At 36.6% G+C, this 16892-nt stretch overlaps 1 protein-coding gene across 1 annotated transcript; it reads left to right on the forward strand.

The window, feature by feature from the left end:
• The first annotated feature begins 1225 nt into the window (after positions 1-1225).
• Positions 1226-16690, forward strand: LOC121424695 (serine/arginine-rich splicing factor 10-like). Its single transcript, XM_041620443.1, has 6 exons — positions 1226-1333; positions 7557-7661; positions 11228-11331; positions 13122-13326; positions 13797-13874; positions 14428-16690. Exons 1-6 carry the CDS (start codon positions 1263-1265, stop codon positions 14483-14485), a joined length of 621 nt encoding a protein of 206 aa, XP_041476377.1. The 5' UTR covers positions 1226-1262; the 3' UTR covers positions 14486-16690.
• The last annotated feature ends 202 nt before the right edge of the window (positions 16691-16892 follow it).

The following is a 16892-nucleotide window of genomic DNA, read 5'->3' on the forward strand; positions in this document are numbered from 1 at the left end:
TTTTTGGGGGGTGGCTTGAGCGATTTTTGTGGGACTTCAGTCCCCAAAGCCCCCTCTCCCACTAAACCGCTCCTGATCGCAGAGGCTGAGAAAGTGACAGCTTTATTTCATTTACTTGAACAAAGAGGTCAATTCTACTGAGCCTTTAAAGTGCCTTCGACTTGACGACTTGGCGAGATTCTTTACCTTATCATGCTGACATGGCGAGATACGTTATCTCGCCAAATCGACTTATAAAATGTTACATGTCGACCCCCCAGTGGCGAGATACATTATCTTGCCGATCCGACTTATAAAAAGTTATATGTCAACATAGCGAGATATTTCATCTTGCCAAGTCGACTTATAAAACATTATATGTCGACATGGCAAAATATGAAGTGTCCAATATGGAAGCTTAAAAGTGCCACCGAGATGTTGAGATAATTATCTCGGGAAGTCGACATCTTGATAGCAAAGATGATGAGATGATGAGATGATCTTGTCATCTCAACATCTCTTAAGATGTTGACATGATGAGATCCAGGATCTTGTCATCTCATCATCTCTTCTACAAGATGTCAACATGATGAGATCCAGGATCTTGTCATCTCATCATCTCTTCTACAAGATGTCAACATGATGAGATCCGGGATCTTGTCATCTCATCATCTCTTCCAAAAGATGTCAACATGATGAGATCCAGGATCTTGTCATCTCATCATCTCTTCTAAAAGATGTCAACATGATGAGATCCGGGATCTTGTCATCTCAACATCTCTTCTAAAAGATGTTGACATGATGAGATCCGGGATCTTGTCATCTCATCATCTCTTCTAAAAGATGTCGACATGATGAGATCCAGGATCTCGTCATCGTATCTTTTGCTATCAAGATGTCGACTTCCCGAGATAATTATCTCAACATCTCGGTGGCACTTTTAAGCTTCCATAGTCCAAGGCCCCGCGAGAGTCCAAATATCTCGACATATACTTTTTATACGTCGACTTGACAAAATAAAATATTTCGCCATGTTGACATATAACTTTTTATAAGTCAACTTGGCAAGATAACGCATCGCGCCATGTCGACATATAACCTTTTAAAAGTCGACTTGGCGAGATAAAGTATCTCGGCACTTCATATTTTGCCATGTCGACATATAATATAATAAAGTATCTCGTCAAGTCGTCAAGTCGATGGCTCCGCAAGCGCAGTCGAGTCAGAAGTAAGTTTTACAGCGCCAGCTACGTCGTCCCCAATTTAGTGTACAAAAAAGCAAAATGTCGTCACGTTACGGGAGTCGACCACCAAACACATCTCTTTATGTCCGAAATTTACCAGATGATGTCAGGTAGGAAGAGAAGAAATGTATTGTTAAAACTAGCCTTGGTGTGTGTTTGTGATTTGAGCAAGGGTTGTGGTCTAGCAAGTTGGCAATTTGTGTTTGAAATTTATTCGTGTCTGTCGACCGCGCCGTCATGGCCGTCGTTGTACATCAGGCGCGTGGCCTAGCCTGCATGTTTTATGAACGGGCCTTCTCGACACAAAGCAACCTTGGCTTGCGCTTGCCGCGACGGCACGAAGGATTGGGCTCGGGAAAGTTGACGCTGTTGAGCAGGCGTGCATGTAGACAGGAATAACCGTAATTCTGGGGATTTATTCAACAATTTCTGACATTTTACTGTAATCCCCATTCACCGACGGTAAAGTGTCCGTGAGGGCTCCCATTAATTTGTTATAACACCAGCACTTTTGTCAGACCAGAGTCCAAAGTTTGGGGCTATAACCCGGAGGGGCCACTTACATTGACGAGTGGATACCATGCGCGACCAAAAAAACACGTAAAAAGGATGTCTTTTTCACGATAGGGCACGTTACGTACGTAACGTGATAAGGGTGTCAAAAACACAAAAATAATGAAAAAAGGGTATCTATTTGGCTAGGAAAATTACGTGTTTAGGGTCGAATTTGAGGGGATGATAAAACAAAATTAAAATGTTTTATAAAGGATGTCCTTTTTGCCCCAACACTTCGTGTTTAGAGTCCGATTTGCGCGAGGTGTAGAAGGTGGGGTCGTACTAAACCAAATAAGGTTAAGCCGACGATCGAAAGACCCGTAACAATAAAACATTCCTATACTTGTTTAGGGGTTCATTTCAGGGAATATTTGCCAATAGTATCGTTTTGTTTCCAATTCTTGTTAAGGGTACGGTTTCACTCGCCAATACTTGTTAAGGGGTGCATTTTCAGAATATGAAAATTACGTGTTTAGGGTGCTTTTCGAGAACCCATGGTCGCGCATGGTATCCACTCGTGAATGGAAGTGGCCCCCCCGGGGGCTATAATAACACATCGAGGTTACAATCTAAGGATTATAAACTACAAATTAAAAATATAGAACTATTTAACATGAGAGTAGTTTAAACGATATAGATGAAAATGCATGAAAATTATACTTTACTGATGTTTAGTTGGGAAAAGCACAGCTAAATCGATCCAAATAAATTGTTGACGCCCTCTCTGTTCGTTTGTAAATATTTCATAGTTTGGCTGCCTTAATTTAAGGCAGCCAAACAATGAAATATTTACAAACGAATGGAGAGGGCGTCAACAATTTACGAATGTGATATTGATATTGCATTCCACCAGCACACCTACAAGGCAATAATACGATACACTACACGAAGACAAACGATAATAGTTATAATCGCGATATATCGAGACATTAACGATAATGACGTCATTCAAGATGGCAACTTGCAAGAAAAACCGTCAGGTCAGGAGAAAATGTTTTAGATGACAGATTTCTCAATCATCCAGTGGATTTTTTTTCAATAACTCCGGTCCAAGGTATGCAATTACTTAGGCCTAAGTTATTTATATTTCCCTGGTAATGAAACTAGAAATTTCGCTCAAAAAAACAGTTTTAAATCGCGATCAATAACGCTAGTTCACTACACTTGTTCACTGCTACCACCCTGCCTGTGGGGAATCTACAGGTAGGACTATGGTATGCCAATGTTGTACAGAGCACACACTTTAAAAAATCATTAAAATATCACTTTTGTGACCAAAATTACTAATTTCCATACAGTTGCAATTTATTTTTCATTAGTAACTTGGGAATAATTTTTGTATTCACCAGAGCGCTCAAAAACTTGAATTTTGGGCATTATTGGTGGAAAGTAATATGGCAAGAAAATTTTCATTTTTTGATCTCAATTTTTAATTAAGAAAAAAATGATTAAAAGAATCAAATTTAAATAAGAGCCAAGTTGTATGAATAATAGGTGTAATGAAAACTGTCGGTGTAAAAAAATCAAGCATTTGCCTTAAAGGAAAAGGGAAAATAAGCCAAACATTGCCACCCTTATTTTGCCACACATAGAGATACAACTGAGAACAAGGTTATATCATAACCTTGTTCATTGAATGAGTGGTTCACTATACGTTGTCTGTAGCCCATGGGCCCCTCTTCAGTCTATGTATGGTGAGTGGAGCCAACGTAGTTCAGCGGAACAACCAAAATACAGAGACTTAAGCTTTTGGTCTAGCGTGCACGGTGCACTGCAGGTATGGCAATTATACAATTATTACCAGACACCTTTATTTCATTCCACTTTAAAAAAATGACAAAGGAAATCAAGAAAAATTGCACTAGCTACTAAGCTACTAGACCAAAAGCTTCAGTCTCTGTACTGAGCTTTGGTTCGGTGGTTCCACTGAACTGCGTTGGCTACAATACATAGACTGAAGTGAAGAAGTGCTTGGAGGCCCGTACGTACAGACAACGTATTTTAGCAGTAACATTAGATCTAACAGCGGGAACCCGATTTTCCGATCGTTTTTTAGTACATAAAATGTCACATTAGGTAAAAGAAATCACATCCATATTTACGAAAAAATGTTTAAAATTCAGAAATATCGTACCTTAGACCGCAGTTACCGCTAATTCCTTTGAAATGATGATCGAAACATCGTCATCTTCGATCCTTTCATTGGTCATTGTTGCCATCTTGGATGACGTCATCATCCTTACAGACGTATTTACCAGTCGCTACCTTTCACGATTTGTGCCGCTGCTTTGCGCTTGTACATGTTGATGTGCGTGCGTTCGGAACTTGTCGCTCGCATTGATAGGCCAAGATATCGAAAATTTAATCGGAAAGCCTTGATAAAAGCACAACTCGTTGACGGCTGCCATATTTTCCTCTCCGGCAGAAAATGAAAAAATAAGGAATAACCTGGGGAATAACTCATCGGTAACGTATATTTTCGATATTTTATCTATTTTGAATAATATCAATAGAAAGATTAGAGTGTAACGAAAATAATGGGCCTTCGTTCAAGATAATATGATGTCATTTAGAAGCTAAAAAAATAAAAAATCTGGACAAAACCTGTCCTATGAATTGTCGGGCCAGATTACACATGCAGGCTCGCACTAACACTTTACCCTCGGTGAATGGGGATTAAAGTAAAATGTCAGAAATTGTTGAATAAATCCCCAGAAACGACGGTTATTCCTGTCTACTAAGCTACTAGCTAGCTATTCCAAATAACATGAATAATATGAAAATAATGAATGGTAAAATTATTTTATATTTAATTTAGGCCTACCAACCGCTTTCTTTGTTTTGCAACGCGCTTGCCGCATACCTTTCCGCGAAAAACAATTATTTTCGTGTGTAACAAATTAAATCATCATCAGGAAGAGAAGTCTTGATTAACGATGTAATTAAGAATTGGGGTTATACAAGTAAATTTTTAATTTTCTCTTGCGTATTTCATATCGTGTCTCAGAAGATTTTGGTAATAAATTTGTGTTTGCTAACAATAAACATCTTATTCATTCTTTTTAGCTACATGTTCCACGGCTCTTTCCAATGCTCGTTCGTATCAAGTTATATTGATGCGCCGTCAATTGTTCGTCGACGGCTCTATACGGTAAACCTCGCGGACGGTACCTTGAGAACTAGCCATCAACATTCAGCCACAATACACCTAGCCTGGAGGCGTCTGGGGAGTAAAGTTATCTACTCTACGTAGGGTTACTCCCCTAATGCTGGAATATATAGGCTCCCACGCACCAAGGGAAAAGGCAACTATAAAAATGCGCCAAACTGCTAGTTATGTTTAGAACTTGAGGTTAACACTTCTGTACATGGGTAAAAATATCGGTTGGCAACGTTTGGCCAAAAATGGATAGCTATGGTTACAAAATATCGCCAAAAGGCAATAAAAAAATAAAAGTAGAAGAGAGTTTACTCACATTTGTTGACATCGCCATCTTTGATCCTTTGTTAATGCAACCTTGTTACGTGATGCGTATAGAGGGCGGCAAAATCATGAGAGGTGCTAGATTAAAAAGTGCTAAAATGTCCTTCAACCACTGAACTGAAAATACCTATTTCTAGTTCAGTGGTTGAAGCGGGACATTTTAGCACTTTTTAATCTAGCACCTCTCATGATTTTGCCACCCTCTATGCGTGTCACGTAACTAGGTTGCATTAACAAAGGATCAAAGATGGCGATGTCATCAAATGTGAGTAAACTCTCTTCTACTTTTATTTTGTAACCATAACTATCCATTTTTTGCTAAACGATGCCAACCGATATTTTTACCCATGTACAGAAGTGTTAACCTCAGATTCTAACATAACTAGCAGTTTGGCGCATTTTTATAGTTGCCTTTTCCCTTGGTGCGTGGGAGCCTATATATTCGAGCGCCAGGCGTTAGGGGGTAACCCTACGTAGAGTAGATAACTTTACTCCCCAGATGCCTCCATGCTAAATACACCCCACCAATTCAACATTCGATCGAAGGAGCGAATGAGATTGAAATTATGCAAATCAGGCCCATATTCCCGTCAGAAAATATATCAATTCGTAATGCAAAACTATGTTATATGATATTTAAGCATTTTCTGTCATATTAGAGATTGATAAGGTAAAAGTTGGATTTTTTCGCCTTGTTTTTGCAATCTTGTTCTATGTATTGCTCTGTGAAATGGAACTGCAGAAGTCCTACGGTACAAAATTGTTTTCGTATGCAGTAATGTGCGCGTCCAGAATCATAGTGTCCGGTAATACAATACATGACTATACCTCAACTTCTCAAGCAATGTTGGTGTATATGGTGTAGGCTCCACTTCACTATCGCTACATTACGCTACATACAGCCTACACCTACCGGCCTACCCGAACATCAAGGTGGTGAACTCGCTCTGAGTGACAAAGGTTGGATTTTATGGGGGAAAACAAAACTCCTGCACCAACACAATTTGAAAAAGAAAAAATAACTTCCTACTTTACATTCTAATGTCACTCCATATCCAAACACAAATTGCGCATGCGCGCAAATCGCCGCTCAAATTATGAATATTTGTGATAGGACTAAATAGATCAAGATCTGCAAATTTCGAAACGATCCCGTTCTACATGATCAATAGTCCTATCAATTAGTATCATGAGTATAATTTGAGCTGCGATTTCCGCACATGCGCAATTTGCGTTTGCGATGTTTTGGAATCGGCAGTGAATTGATACGTTAGAGGAACCTGATTATCTGGCTCTATATCACCAATTTTGAGAATAAATTTATGTGCATGTCTGACCAAAATTGCTTAGAAACTTGAATGTGCTGAGTCAAAAACTGTTTTATCTAAAATTCATGAATGAGTGATTATTCTCACCTTTATTGACAATAGTCATGTAATTTGGTGCTATTTATGACTGAAATGTCCCTGATGAATTTTGATTAAAAAAAATAAAATAAGATAAAAAATGATGAGAGGATTAAGACAGAATTTATGCACCCTCCTTTATTCCATTCTTTTTCCCAGTTCAGAGAATAGAATTCTCATTCAAACTGGTTTACCCTTAAAAGATTAATAGATCGATGTCACTTTCTTCAGTGCATGAAATGGCCCAATGGTTACAGATGTGCATGCACAGGATTTGCGATTTCTTGTGTGTGTTTCTTTCGCGAAGCAAAAATGAAAAAGGGATATGTGACGTTGAGATTTGGGAATTCCCCCTTTTTTTCAGCTCTGCGCAAGAAATATTAACAATTTTTAAAATATGAAGCGGGCTAAATTGTAGAAAATGGCTGAAACAATAAACGTTCAAAGAAGAAATGCTTGCCGTTAGGGGGAAAAAAATATGAAAACTTGTAAATGTAAACTTCTGTTAAATACCTGATCTGAAATTTTGAGACAAAATTACACTTTCTTTCAAAAATTTGATGCTGATATTCACACGAAGGCCACTCTCCTGCCATTTTATTGGAAAACAATATTGGATCTACAATGTACACACTCTCTGCTGGTATCCACAATTTGAAACAATTGACACATTGCATGATTCAGTTAAATCCATTAGAAGAACATTTAATAAAATACTTAAATGTTTTTTAAAAAAGTGAATTATTCTGTTCAGCTTCTGAAAGTTTGCTTGTTTTTTATTATTTTTTTTAAATTCCATGCTTCACATGGTCATTCAGTTGGGGAAATCTGTCTTTTCTATTCATTGCTTGTCTTTATCTTGCTATTCTTTATTTATTGCCACACCAGGACCGAAGACATGAGGAGCTTATTCGGCAAGTTTGGCCCTATAAGTGATATCTACATACCTTTGGACTACTATACCCGGGAACCTAGGGGCTTTGCCTATGTACAATATCCTTAATCAGTCATCGTGCATGTTCCTGTTGCAGTGATTCTTGTTTCTTCATGTACAGTGTCATAGTGATTGAAAGTTTTGGTCAAGGATGTTACATATCTGAGGGAAAACAAATAATGCAATATGATCATACAATTCATCAATCAAGTTTGCTTTTTAGAAATCAGTTGTTGCTAGAATTTCATATTGGCTGTGCCTGTGAGTGTGAATTTTGTTAATTTTTTTTCAAATATCTTCAGATTTTTCTCCTTGCTATGGCCAAGACTTTCTTGCACTGACTTTAGTACAATACTATTCACGCCTCCATAAATAATTCAATGCTCATTTAACAAATATCTAATGTCACAAGTTTTCATTGCATCATTTGCATGTATATCACACTCAATCTCATAAAATCAACCTCATTTGCACCACTTGTATGGAATACAGTAAATTGACTTGTGTATTTCATTACTCAAGTGGTATATTAGTGCTTAGTGGTACAGTCAAACACAGAGGCCCGTATTCTGAGAGCAGGTTTAACTTAAACTCAGGTTTAAAGTTGTTGTTTAAGTATGGATAGCCAATTGTTACATAACATAAATCACTTAACAATAGAGATATTGATTATATTTCAGCTCATTTGGCTCTCAAATCATTCATAATTGTCTAGGAAGTATATATAGATGATTGTCTTCACCATTGATTAATCAGAAAAGAGCACAGTAAACATAAGAAACATACAACTTAATACAAATTTTGATACTTTTGGCTTCCCATACTTCTACAACTTTAAACCTGACTTCAGAATATGGGCCAGAGGCTCCAGACTAGTTTAGTTCAGGACTGGCCCTGTTTTGATTTTGTTCAAACAGGTGCACAGGAGAAAATAATGAAAAATCTCAACTATTTTAGGTTCAAGAATTTTCATTTTGCGTTGTAAAATTTTCAATGCTCTGATTTCTAGACAAACCTTAAAACACTGGTCAAGGAAATGGTTTGATGAACATTTTATGGCAAAGTTTGGTATTATGGATTGCCAGTAGTATGACATGGTCCACCCTGTTACCATTACAGAAGTTAATTTAGCAGGGAAGGAAGGGGGGGGGGGGGGGTAGATGAAAAAAATCCAATGAAAATCATTATTACTTTGGATAATTGTAAATATTGCCAATGGAAACCATTTTTATAACCTGTGTATGGGTTAGCTATTTAATTCATGTACTTCAAGTGATTTTATTTTTCACTCTGACTTATTTCTTCATTCTCTGATGCACTATTGTTGAAACTCACAATTACCACCCCATGCCCATGCAAGGATTTTCGTAAAACCATGATAAATTGTTGATCGATCTATAGGTACAGTAATTTCTTCTTTCGAACTGATGATCACTTCACATACTGGTATACTATAGCAACACTTCATAATCTGAATGCTTGAATTTTGCTTGCTTTGTCAGTTCTTTTGCATGTTCTTTTGATCTTTTTCTCCTTTCATGTAGAGTTTCATTTTATTTATACTTTTTTTTATTGATTTGACACCATTTGATATACCCAATTGGTTTTAGATATAGTTGATACTAACATTTTGAATGAGTGCTTGTTTTTGAAGTTCTGATATCCAGGATGGGGTCAAGGAATGTAATTGAATTCATTCTTTGTTAACTTTTTATAATTTTCACTAACCTTCATTTCTTTATTTTCGAGATTGACAGTAGGCTTAGCTAATTTCTTTTATTAACACTTAAGATTAACAGTTTAGATTTACATCGGCTAAATTTAGTTAACAAGAGTTTTGTTTTATTGTCTTTGCTCTGTGTCACAGTTAGAGCACAAGCCAAGTCTTTTCAAGTACGTTCAAGTTCAAGTACGTTCAAGTTCAAGCACGTTCAAGTGTTCAAGTTCAGGTTCAAGTTCTTGGTAGCCTCATGGCAAGACAAGTCAAGACCAGTGGTTGATGCAAGACATAGTGCTCTACAACCATGGAATTATATGGTGAACCGATGAAAGTCATAATGTAAATGAACCCTATCATTTAGCCCATACTCCATAATGAATATTTTGTTTTTAAATACAATCTTGAAAATGACAATAGAATGAAATTCCTTTCGGGTTAACAAGTTTGGATTTTGATTGCAAAAAAACAGAGTAAATTTCCAATTTTTATGAGTCGTGACATGAATACATGTGAAATTCTCCTTATTATACATATACATGTATATTTTTACAGCAAGCACTATATTTTCTTGATGATGTAAATCATGTAATGACACACCTCATCCCATTAAAAAGTGGAAAACAATTTTGCCTTGTGATTTACTGGTCTGTTCATAACTAATAATAATTTGCATGAACAGACATTGAACTGCGTTATGATACTCACATTTCCATCTGTTCACCTTTTACATCCATGAAAAAAGGGCTCAAGTCAAGCCAACCAGCCAAGTGCTACAAGGTCATTTAAAACAACCAAGACTACTTGGGCTATCCAATTATGTACCAGTGCAAGACAAGACAAGACAAGCAAGCAAAACAAGCTTCGGTACAGAGTTTAAAGGGACAAGTCAAGCAAGTTACCACAAGACCAAAAGAAAAGAATCAAAAGATCAAGCATGCCAACTGTCAACGGTCAATGTTATCAATTTTCCATGCCTCAAGCCAAGCCAAAGCATCAACCAATGGGCATGATCTACTTGCCATATGATGTCAAGGTTATCTCAAGATTATCTGCTGATTGGCTTGCTGGCTCTTGTGGTCTTATAATTCGTGCACCTCTTTAAAAGTCAAGTTTCAAGTTTTCAAGTTTGGAAAAGGTAGAGTATCCTATTGGAAATGAGAAAGGTTTAACTAACACCAAGTGTCTACGAGACTACTAGTTATTGGTGAATTCTTTGATATTTAGCAAGTCCCATCACTTTTTGGAGTGGATGATTACTCATGTTTCAAGAATATTCTATGATGCAGGTATTTGCAAATAAAATTGTAATATTAGAGAAGTTGTTGAAATGTGTAAATCTTTTATTTGGGAATTAATTGCACATAGATTTTACTAGAACTTCGGAAAGGAAAAACAAAGAGGTTGATATTTAGTACCTTTGCCCGATTGAATCTCTGTTTACTAACACACTTAAGAGGCTAAACAGAGTAACACATCTGAATTCTTGGATATCAACATAACAGTCATGATAACCAGACCTTTGCTCATGCAACAATTGCTTTTACTGTCTTGATTTCTCAAAAGGAAGAGTTGTGAAAAGAGGTTTTTGGTTCAGAATGTTGTGAAAGTCATCAGTTGGGTTACATAGACTTGAGGTTGTGTTCGAAGTTTGGTTTACATGTAACTACAGTATGAAGATTTTCCATTGGAGCAAAATGTCTAGAGCATGTCATGTGAAAAAGTTGATGCACAGGAAAAATTAATTTGACTATCCCAAAATGAAATTTGTGTCTTTAGAGAGAAATCAATGTCAAATTTGACTTGATTCTACAAAGCATTTTTTCTGTTAGTGTGAGTAGTTTTATCATATATGCTGCATGGTGTATGAATGAAATGAAAGGTTCCTTAACAAGATTAGCTTTCCACGTTTGAGGACATCCGAGATGCAGAAGATGCGATGTATGATCTGGACAGGTATCGCTTCTACGGCCGAGAGCTTGAGATCCAGTATGCTGAAGGAGACAGAAAGAGTAAGATCACATACCTTTTAGGGTTTATTTTCCAGTTGGTCCAATGCCAATTCGTGCAATTACCAACTCGTCTACTATCATTTGGTCTACCATCAGTTTGTTAACTATCCACATGGTCTAAGTGTCATTTCGTCCACTCACCATTTTGTCTAATAATCAGTTGGTCCAATAGCCATTTAGTCCATATACCATTTGATCTAATTCGACTAAGTGTTAATCGGGCGATATTGATTAAAAGAAAATTGGTATTACTATTAGACCAACTGGTTATGAGACAAATTAGTCATAGACGAACTGGTGATTAGATGAAGTGATTTTTGGACCAAATGGTTATTGGACCAAATGACTGCTAGACGGATTGTTGATAGAATGGCATTAGACTAAATGAAGACAGACTGGTGATGAGTGGATGAGTTGGCAAGAGACAAATCGGCAGTTGATCCCTTTTAGCGTTGCATTTGTGTGCCTCTGCCCACCATTGGTTGTGCAGTAGGCAATAGCAGAGAAGAATTTGTATATACCATTGGCATTTATACTTTTGGAAAGATGTCGTTGTCAATATCATCTTATTGCTTTATAACCTCTGATGATTGTTTGACACCAAAATATCTGGCACTACTGAGAGCATGAGCATGCATTATTCTATAAACTCATCCTCTTCTCATTTTTAAAGGACAAGTTCACCCCAACAAAAACTTGATTTGAATAAAAAGAGAAAAATTCAACAAGCATAACACTGAAAATTCCATCAAAATCGGAGGTAAAATAAGAAAGTTATGGAATTTTTAAAGTTTCGCTTATTTTCAACAAAATAGTTTATGAACGAGCCAGTTACATCCAAATGAGAGAGTTGATGACATCACTCACTCCCTATTTCTTTTGTATTTTATGATATGAAATATTTTTATTTTCTCATCATTGTCATGTGAAATGAAGTTTCATTCCTCCCTGAACACATGGCATTCCATTATTTCAACATTTTGTGCTTCAGGCAAAGATGTCCTTATCGTCAAATTCGTGAAAATTGAAATATTGTATAATTCAAACAATAAAAAACAAAAGAAATAGTGAGTGAATGACATCATCGACTCTCTCTCTCATTTGTATGTAACTGGCTCGTTCATATAACTATTTTGTTGAAAATAAGTGAAAGTTTGAAATGTCATAACTTTATTTCACATCCGATTTTGATGAAATTTTCAGCATTGTGCTTGTATGATTTTTCTCTATTGATTCAAATCAACATTTTTCTGAGGTGGACTTGACCTTTAAAAACCTCGCATATGGATTGAATAAGAGGATGGTCAAGTTTTTTGTAACAAGTCTTATGGACGAGTTAACAAGAAAACATTTGCAATCAATTGCATATTTCCAATAGCAAATCAATTTCAACTTTGTATTTCCCAAAACAGACCAGCAATGGCATACAATTTTTTGTAAGATTTATGATTGATTTTGGGACCCAATATTGACTTGTAATTGATTGCAAGTTTCTTGCAACACCCCATTATATTTGTAAGGCAAAGTCCTAGGCCCAGTGTTGCAAGCCTTGCCATCAATGATGACTTGGTTAGCTATTAGCTATGGTAACCTTTAAGGTGAAATTGCATTTTCCATGGTAATTAAAATCAATGGCAGTGTCCTGATTGTAATTCCTTCTGCAAATGACCCTGAATTTGAAATTTATCAGTACCACCTTCCAAATTTATGTTGAAAAATCATGTCTGTTTCTGCTGAAGTGCAGCATATATGTTTCTGCATCTTAGTATCATTCTCTACATCACTCACAGCACCCTCACAGATGAGAGGAAAAGAGCGTGGTGGATATCGCCCATCTAGGTACAGATCACGCAGCAGAAGTCCAAGACGTCGCCGTTCTCATAGTCGCAGTCCTCGGCGGAGGCGCTCGCGGAGTGCCAGCCCTCGGAGAAGACGCTCGCCCAGCTATAGTCCAAAGAGAAAGAGTAGGAGAAGCAGGAGTAGGAGCAGGAATAGGTGAGACAATCACTCCCACATAAATAATTTTCCTGGTATGGCACTGCAATTTGCTCCACACTTTTGAAGTACTTGTCATCCCTACAAAAAGTTGATTTTCATTAAAAAAATTTAAATCCAACTACCATTTGGTCTGTAGAGCATACATGCTTTAGATCCATATTTAAACAGATTGTGGTGGTTTCATTTTATGAATTAATTATCCCAAGTTACAAGTCTGTCAATATGTCACCAAATAACAGACTATTCATTAAGAGAATTGTAAGTTGACTTAAGATGGAATTCAAATCAGATTTGAGAGCTTGTTCTGACCTGAGTAGTTTATCAAATCTTAAATGGTGGGATAATTTGGAGATGGACCTATTATGGTGTAATTGGTGCGGAGCTATTTACCAAAAATATTTCATGCAATAATGAAGTTGTACTTGTCAATGACTATTTTATTATTCTCATTGACATCTTTATTACAGGAGACGTAAAAGGTCTTATTCAAGATCGGCATCACGTTCTAAGTCAAGGTCTCCGGACCGAATGAGAACGAGAAGCAGGTCAGTAATATTCAAGTAGCAACCTTTCCTTGTTTCGCAACTCTTTCATTTTATTTATTTAAAAGGAAGGCTTTATTTGGAATCAGATTGAGTTAAGAAGATTCTTGAGCAGAAAGCAAAAATCAACACTTTTCTCTCTAAATGGGGGCAGTGATGGTTATCAAAAAGCATTAAATGGTTTAGAGGTTCACCCTGCATATTTTTGAATAGTGTTATTCTGGGACAAATCTTGAAGGCGATAGTTATACCATAGACCCTTCCGTGCTTTAGTTTTCTCTCACGGTCGCATTAATGTTTGTAACCTACCCAATGCAGTTCAACTATGTTGTGGGGGGGGGGGGGTCTGTCATCATGTTATCGATATATATCAACTTTATTATTTGTATAATTATATACTGACACTACTCCCTTATGTCTGTAATTCCACATTATTGCAGTAGAAATGGTGTTATGGACTATACATGATTTATTAATGACTCTTGAGTTTGTTCTAAAGCATGTAAATGTACAATGTATACCTTGAACATGAATGATTTCTTCTTTTCTGATATAGGACATTCAGTCGATCTCCATCAGGCTCCAAGAGTAGATCAAGATCACGTGACAAGTAGCAGCTTTGACATGCATCGATATTTGTACACATTTGGCGTCACATATCAGTGAACAGGGGGATTCCCCAGTACCATTTGTCCTGCTATTTTATAGGAAACGATTTGATTTCTTTGTATTCAGTTTATGATAAGATGTACAGTCTGTAGAACAGGGGTGTCTCATGAAGCATCCTGTTAGTGGTTTTCACTGACTCATATGCTCTGAACCAATCAGATGCAAGGGTTTCTGTAGCCTGTAACAGTTTTCAGAGTAAATCTCTGATTATCTGTTCTATGAAATGCCCCCAGGACACAGGTTGTTAAGATTGTATCATATGAGAACAGTGAATGCTGCAATGTGAGACTTAGAAATACTGTCATCAGTGCTGACCATTCTCTATCCCTTGTGAATTCCTGACATACATTAAACCATTTTGGACATGACTTACTGTTAAACCCTAGCAAGGAAAGAATTGGTAAAATGTTGGAAAATTCATGTTTAGAAGAAGAGTTTTTAGAAAGAATCTGATGTAAGTAAAAAAACATAAAATAATATTGTCAAAAACAGATAAACTTAGACGAGACGATTGGTAGATATTGTTCAGTACCATGGACATGATATGAAAATCGTGGTTTGTACATTTAATACTGCCTTTTTAAAACTGGTTTCTTTCTACTTATTACGATACACTGGGACTATGCCACCATCTGATAATACATATTCAGTATTTTCTTTTTATACAACTGAATGATGGAAGTATGATATAACATCAGCACCTCTTGCAATTACCCACGATTCAATTCAGTTTTGCTAAGAACATTGTGAATGTCTTTTTAAAAGATCATTGAAGAATTTACCCTTTGTAAACATTTGAAATATCAGAAATCGGTTAGTGTCTAACTATCATACTCTACACACATTTTTATAATACACAGAAATCTGTTCTCCTCATTTTTAGTATAGCTTGCTCAATCTGACAACCTTCCTTGGTTTTGATTGGTTGAGAAGCATCGATTCTATGGTCACTATCTTTTAAATGAGACTTTGTCAGATGAAATATACCTTTAAGAAACACTACCCTGATATCGTGCAAATGTCCACAAACTTTCCCAGTCTTTAGATGATATCTTCATAGTTTTCCTCTAATCTTTAGAAAATGTAATATCAGAGATATGTTCAGAATTTTCATTCCTGAATATACAAAGTCTGGTGAACGGAGGTTACAATACTATGTATATATACAACTGTAGCAACAATGAACCCAAATTTTCATTCTTAGGGTAATTTTTGGTCAAAATCAAGGTCCATGTTGAGATTTTGAAGTGATTTTTGGGGGTTTTGTAAAATGAACCAAGTACATTTTGCAAAATTCAAGATTGTATGAAGATAGGATACATGTACTTAGCCTAGGCTCTGCTCTGCTCCTGTTGTAAATACCACCACGTAGCGGTCAGTAACACTTGTTCAGTATTGCAGAGTTGGGTATTTTCAAGACAGTTTGCATGTACATAAAAACCAAGGTCATTTTGAGATATACCAGTTACACAGTATACTTGTAAGGAGTGTGCTTTTTCCCTGGACTGGTTAATTTTTTTTTAATTTGTGGATCTGTAACAATTAAGGAAACGATCAGAACCTTCCAGGCTTGTGCAAAGTTGCCAGCGTTAATATTTTGTTGCTGTTGTAAATATTTTCACAGTTTTGCACAATGTTTGTATGTCTACCAGATTTCCTGTCAGCCATGTTAATGTATTTGTTCAGTATTATCCTGTTGTAAGCAGATTTAGTGTAGTTCTATGCAAGTTGACCAGTCTATTGTATATATATATACCATGTTGAAAGTCTGAAGGTAGATTTTCAATTGAACGTTGTTTATTTTGCACACTTGCAAATGGTTCATGAAAGGTTGGGAATGTTTTTTACATTGACATATATTTCCTGTGACTAGCGAGCTGGCTTATCGTTCCCTTTTACTGACCTCAGTGTGTGTATTTTTTCTCTACTTGGCCCAAGTCTTATTAATGAATGTTTTGATTCAAACAAGAATTTGTCTTTTGATTGGCTTGTATGCTTATAAGTCAGAATTGATACGCATTTATTTTCCTATACCATCCCCTTTGCCCTTTCATTAAATGTAAGTGTAGGCTATCAAGTTTTCAAATGATAGATTAAAGGGGAACATGTGACCGAAGTGTAATGAGATCACTTTACGATATCAGTCAAAAGTCAAAGTAAATTAGCATTTCGTCAGCTTCAAATCGGTGTACCCAAGGCCTTCTATCATTTTCTGACCAGCAAGACTTTTGCGACGATTATTGATCCATTATGCCATGGTCACATTTGTTCTACGGCGGCCGTACGGCGAGTCGAAAACAGCCGTTTCAACATTTTTTATCCAACTACATATAGGTGGTTTGAATCAAAATT

Source organism: Lytechinus variegatus, chromosome 12 (assembly GCF_018143015.1).
Source record: "Lytechinus variegatus isolate NC3 chromosome 12, Lvar_3.0, whole genome shotgun sequence".
Taxonomy (NCBI): Eukaryota; Metazoa; Echinodermata; class Echinoidea; order Temnopleuroida; family Toxopneustidae; genus Lytechinus; species Lytechinus variegatus.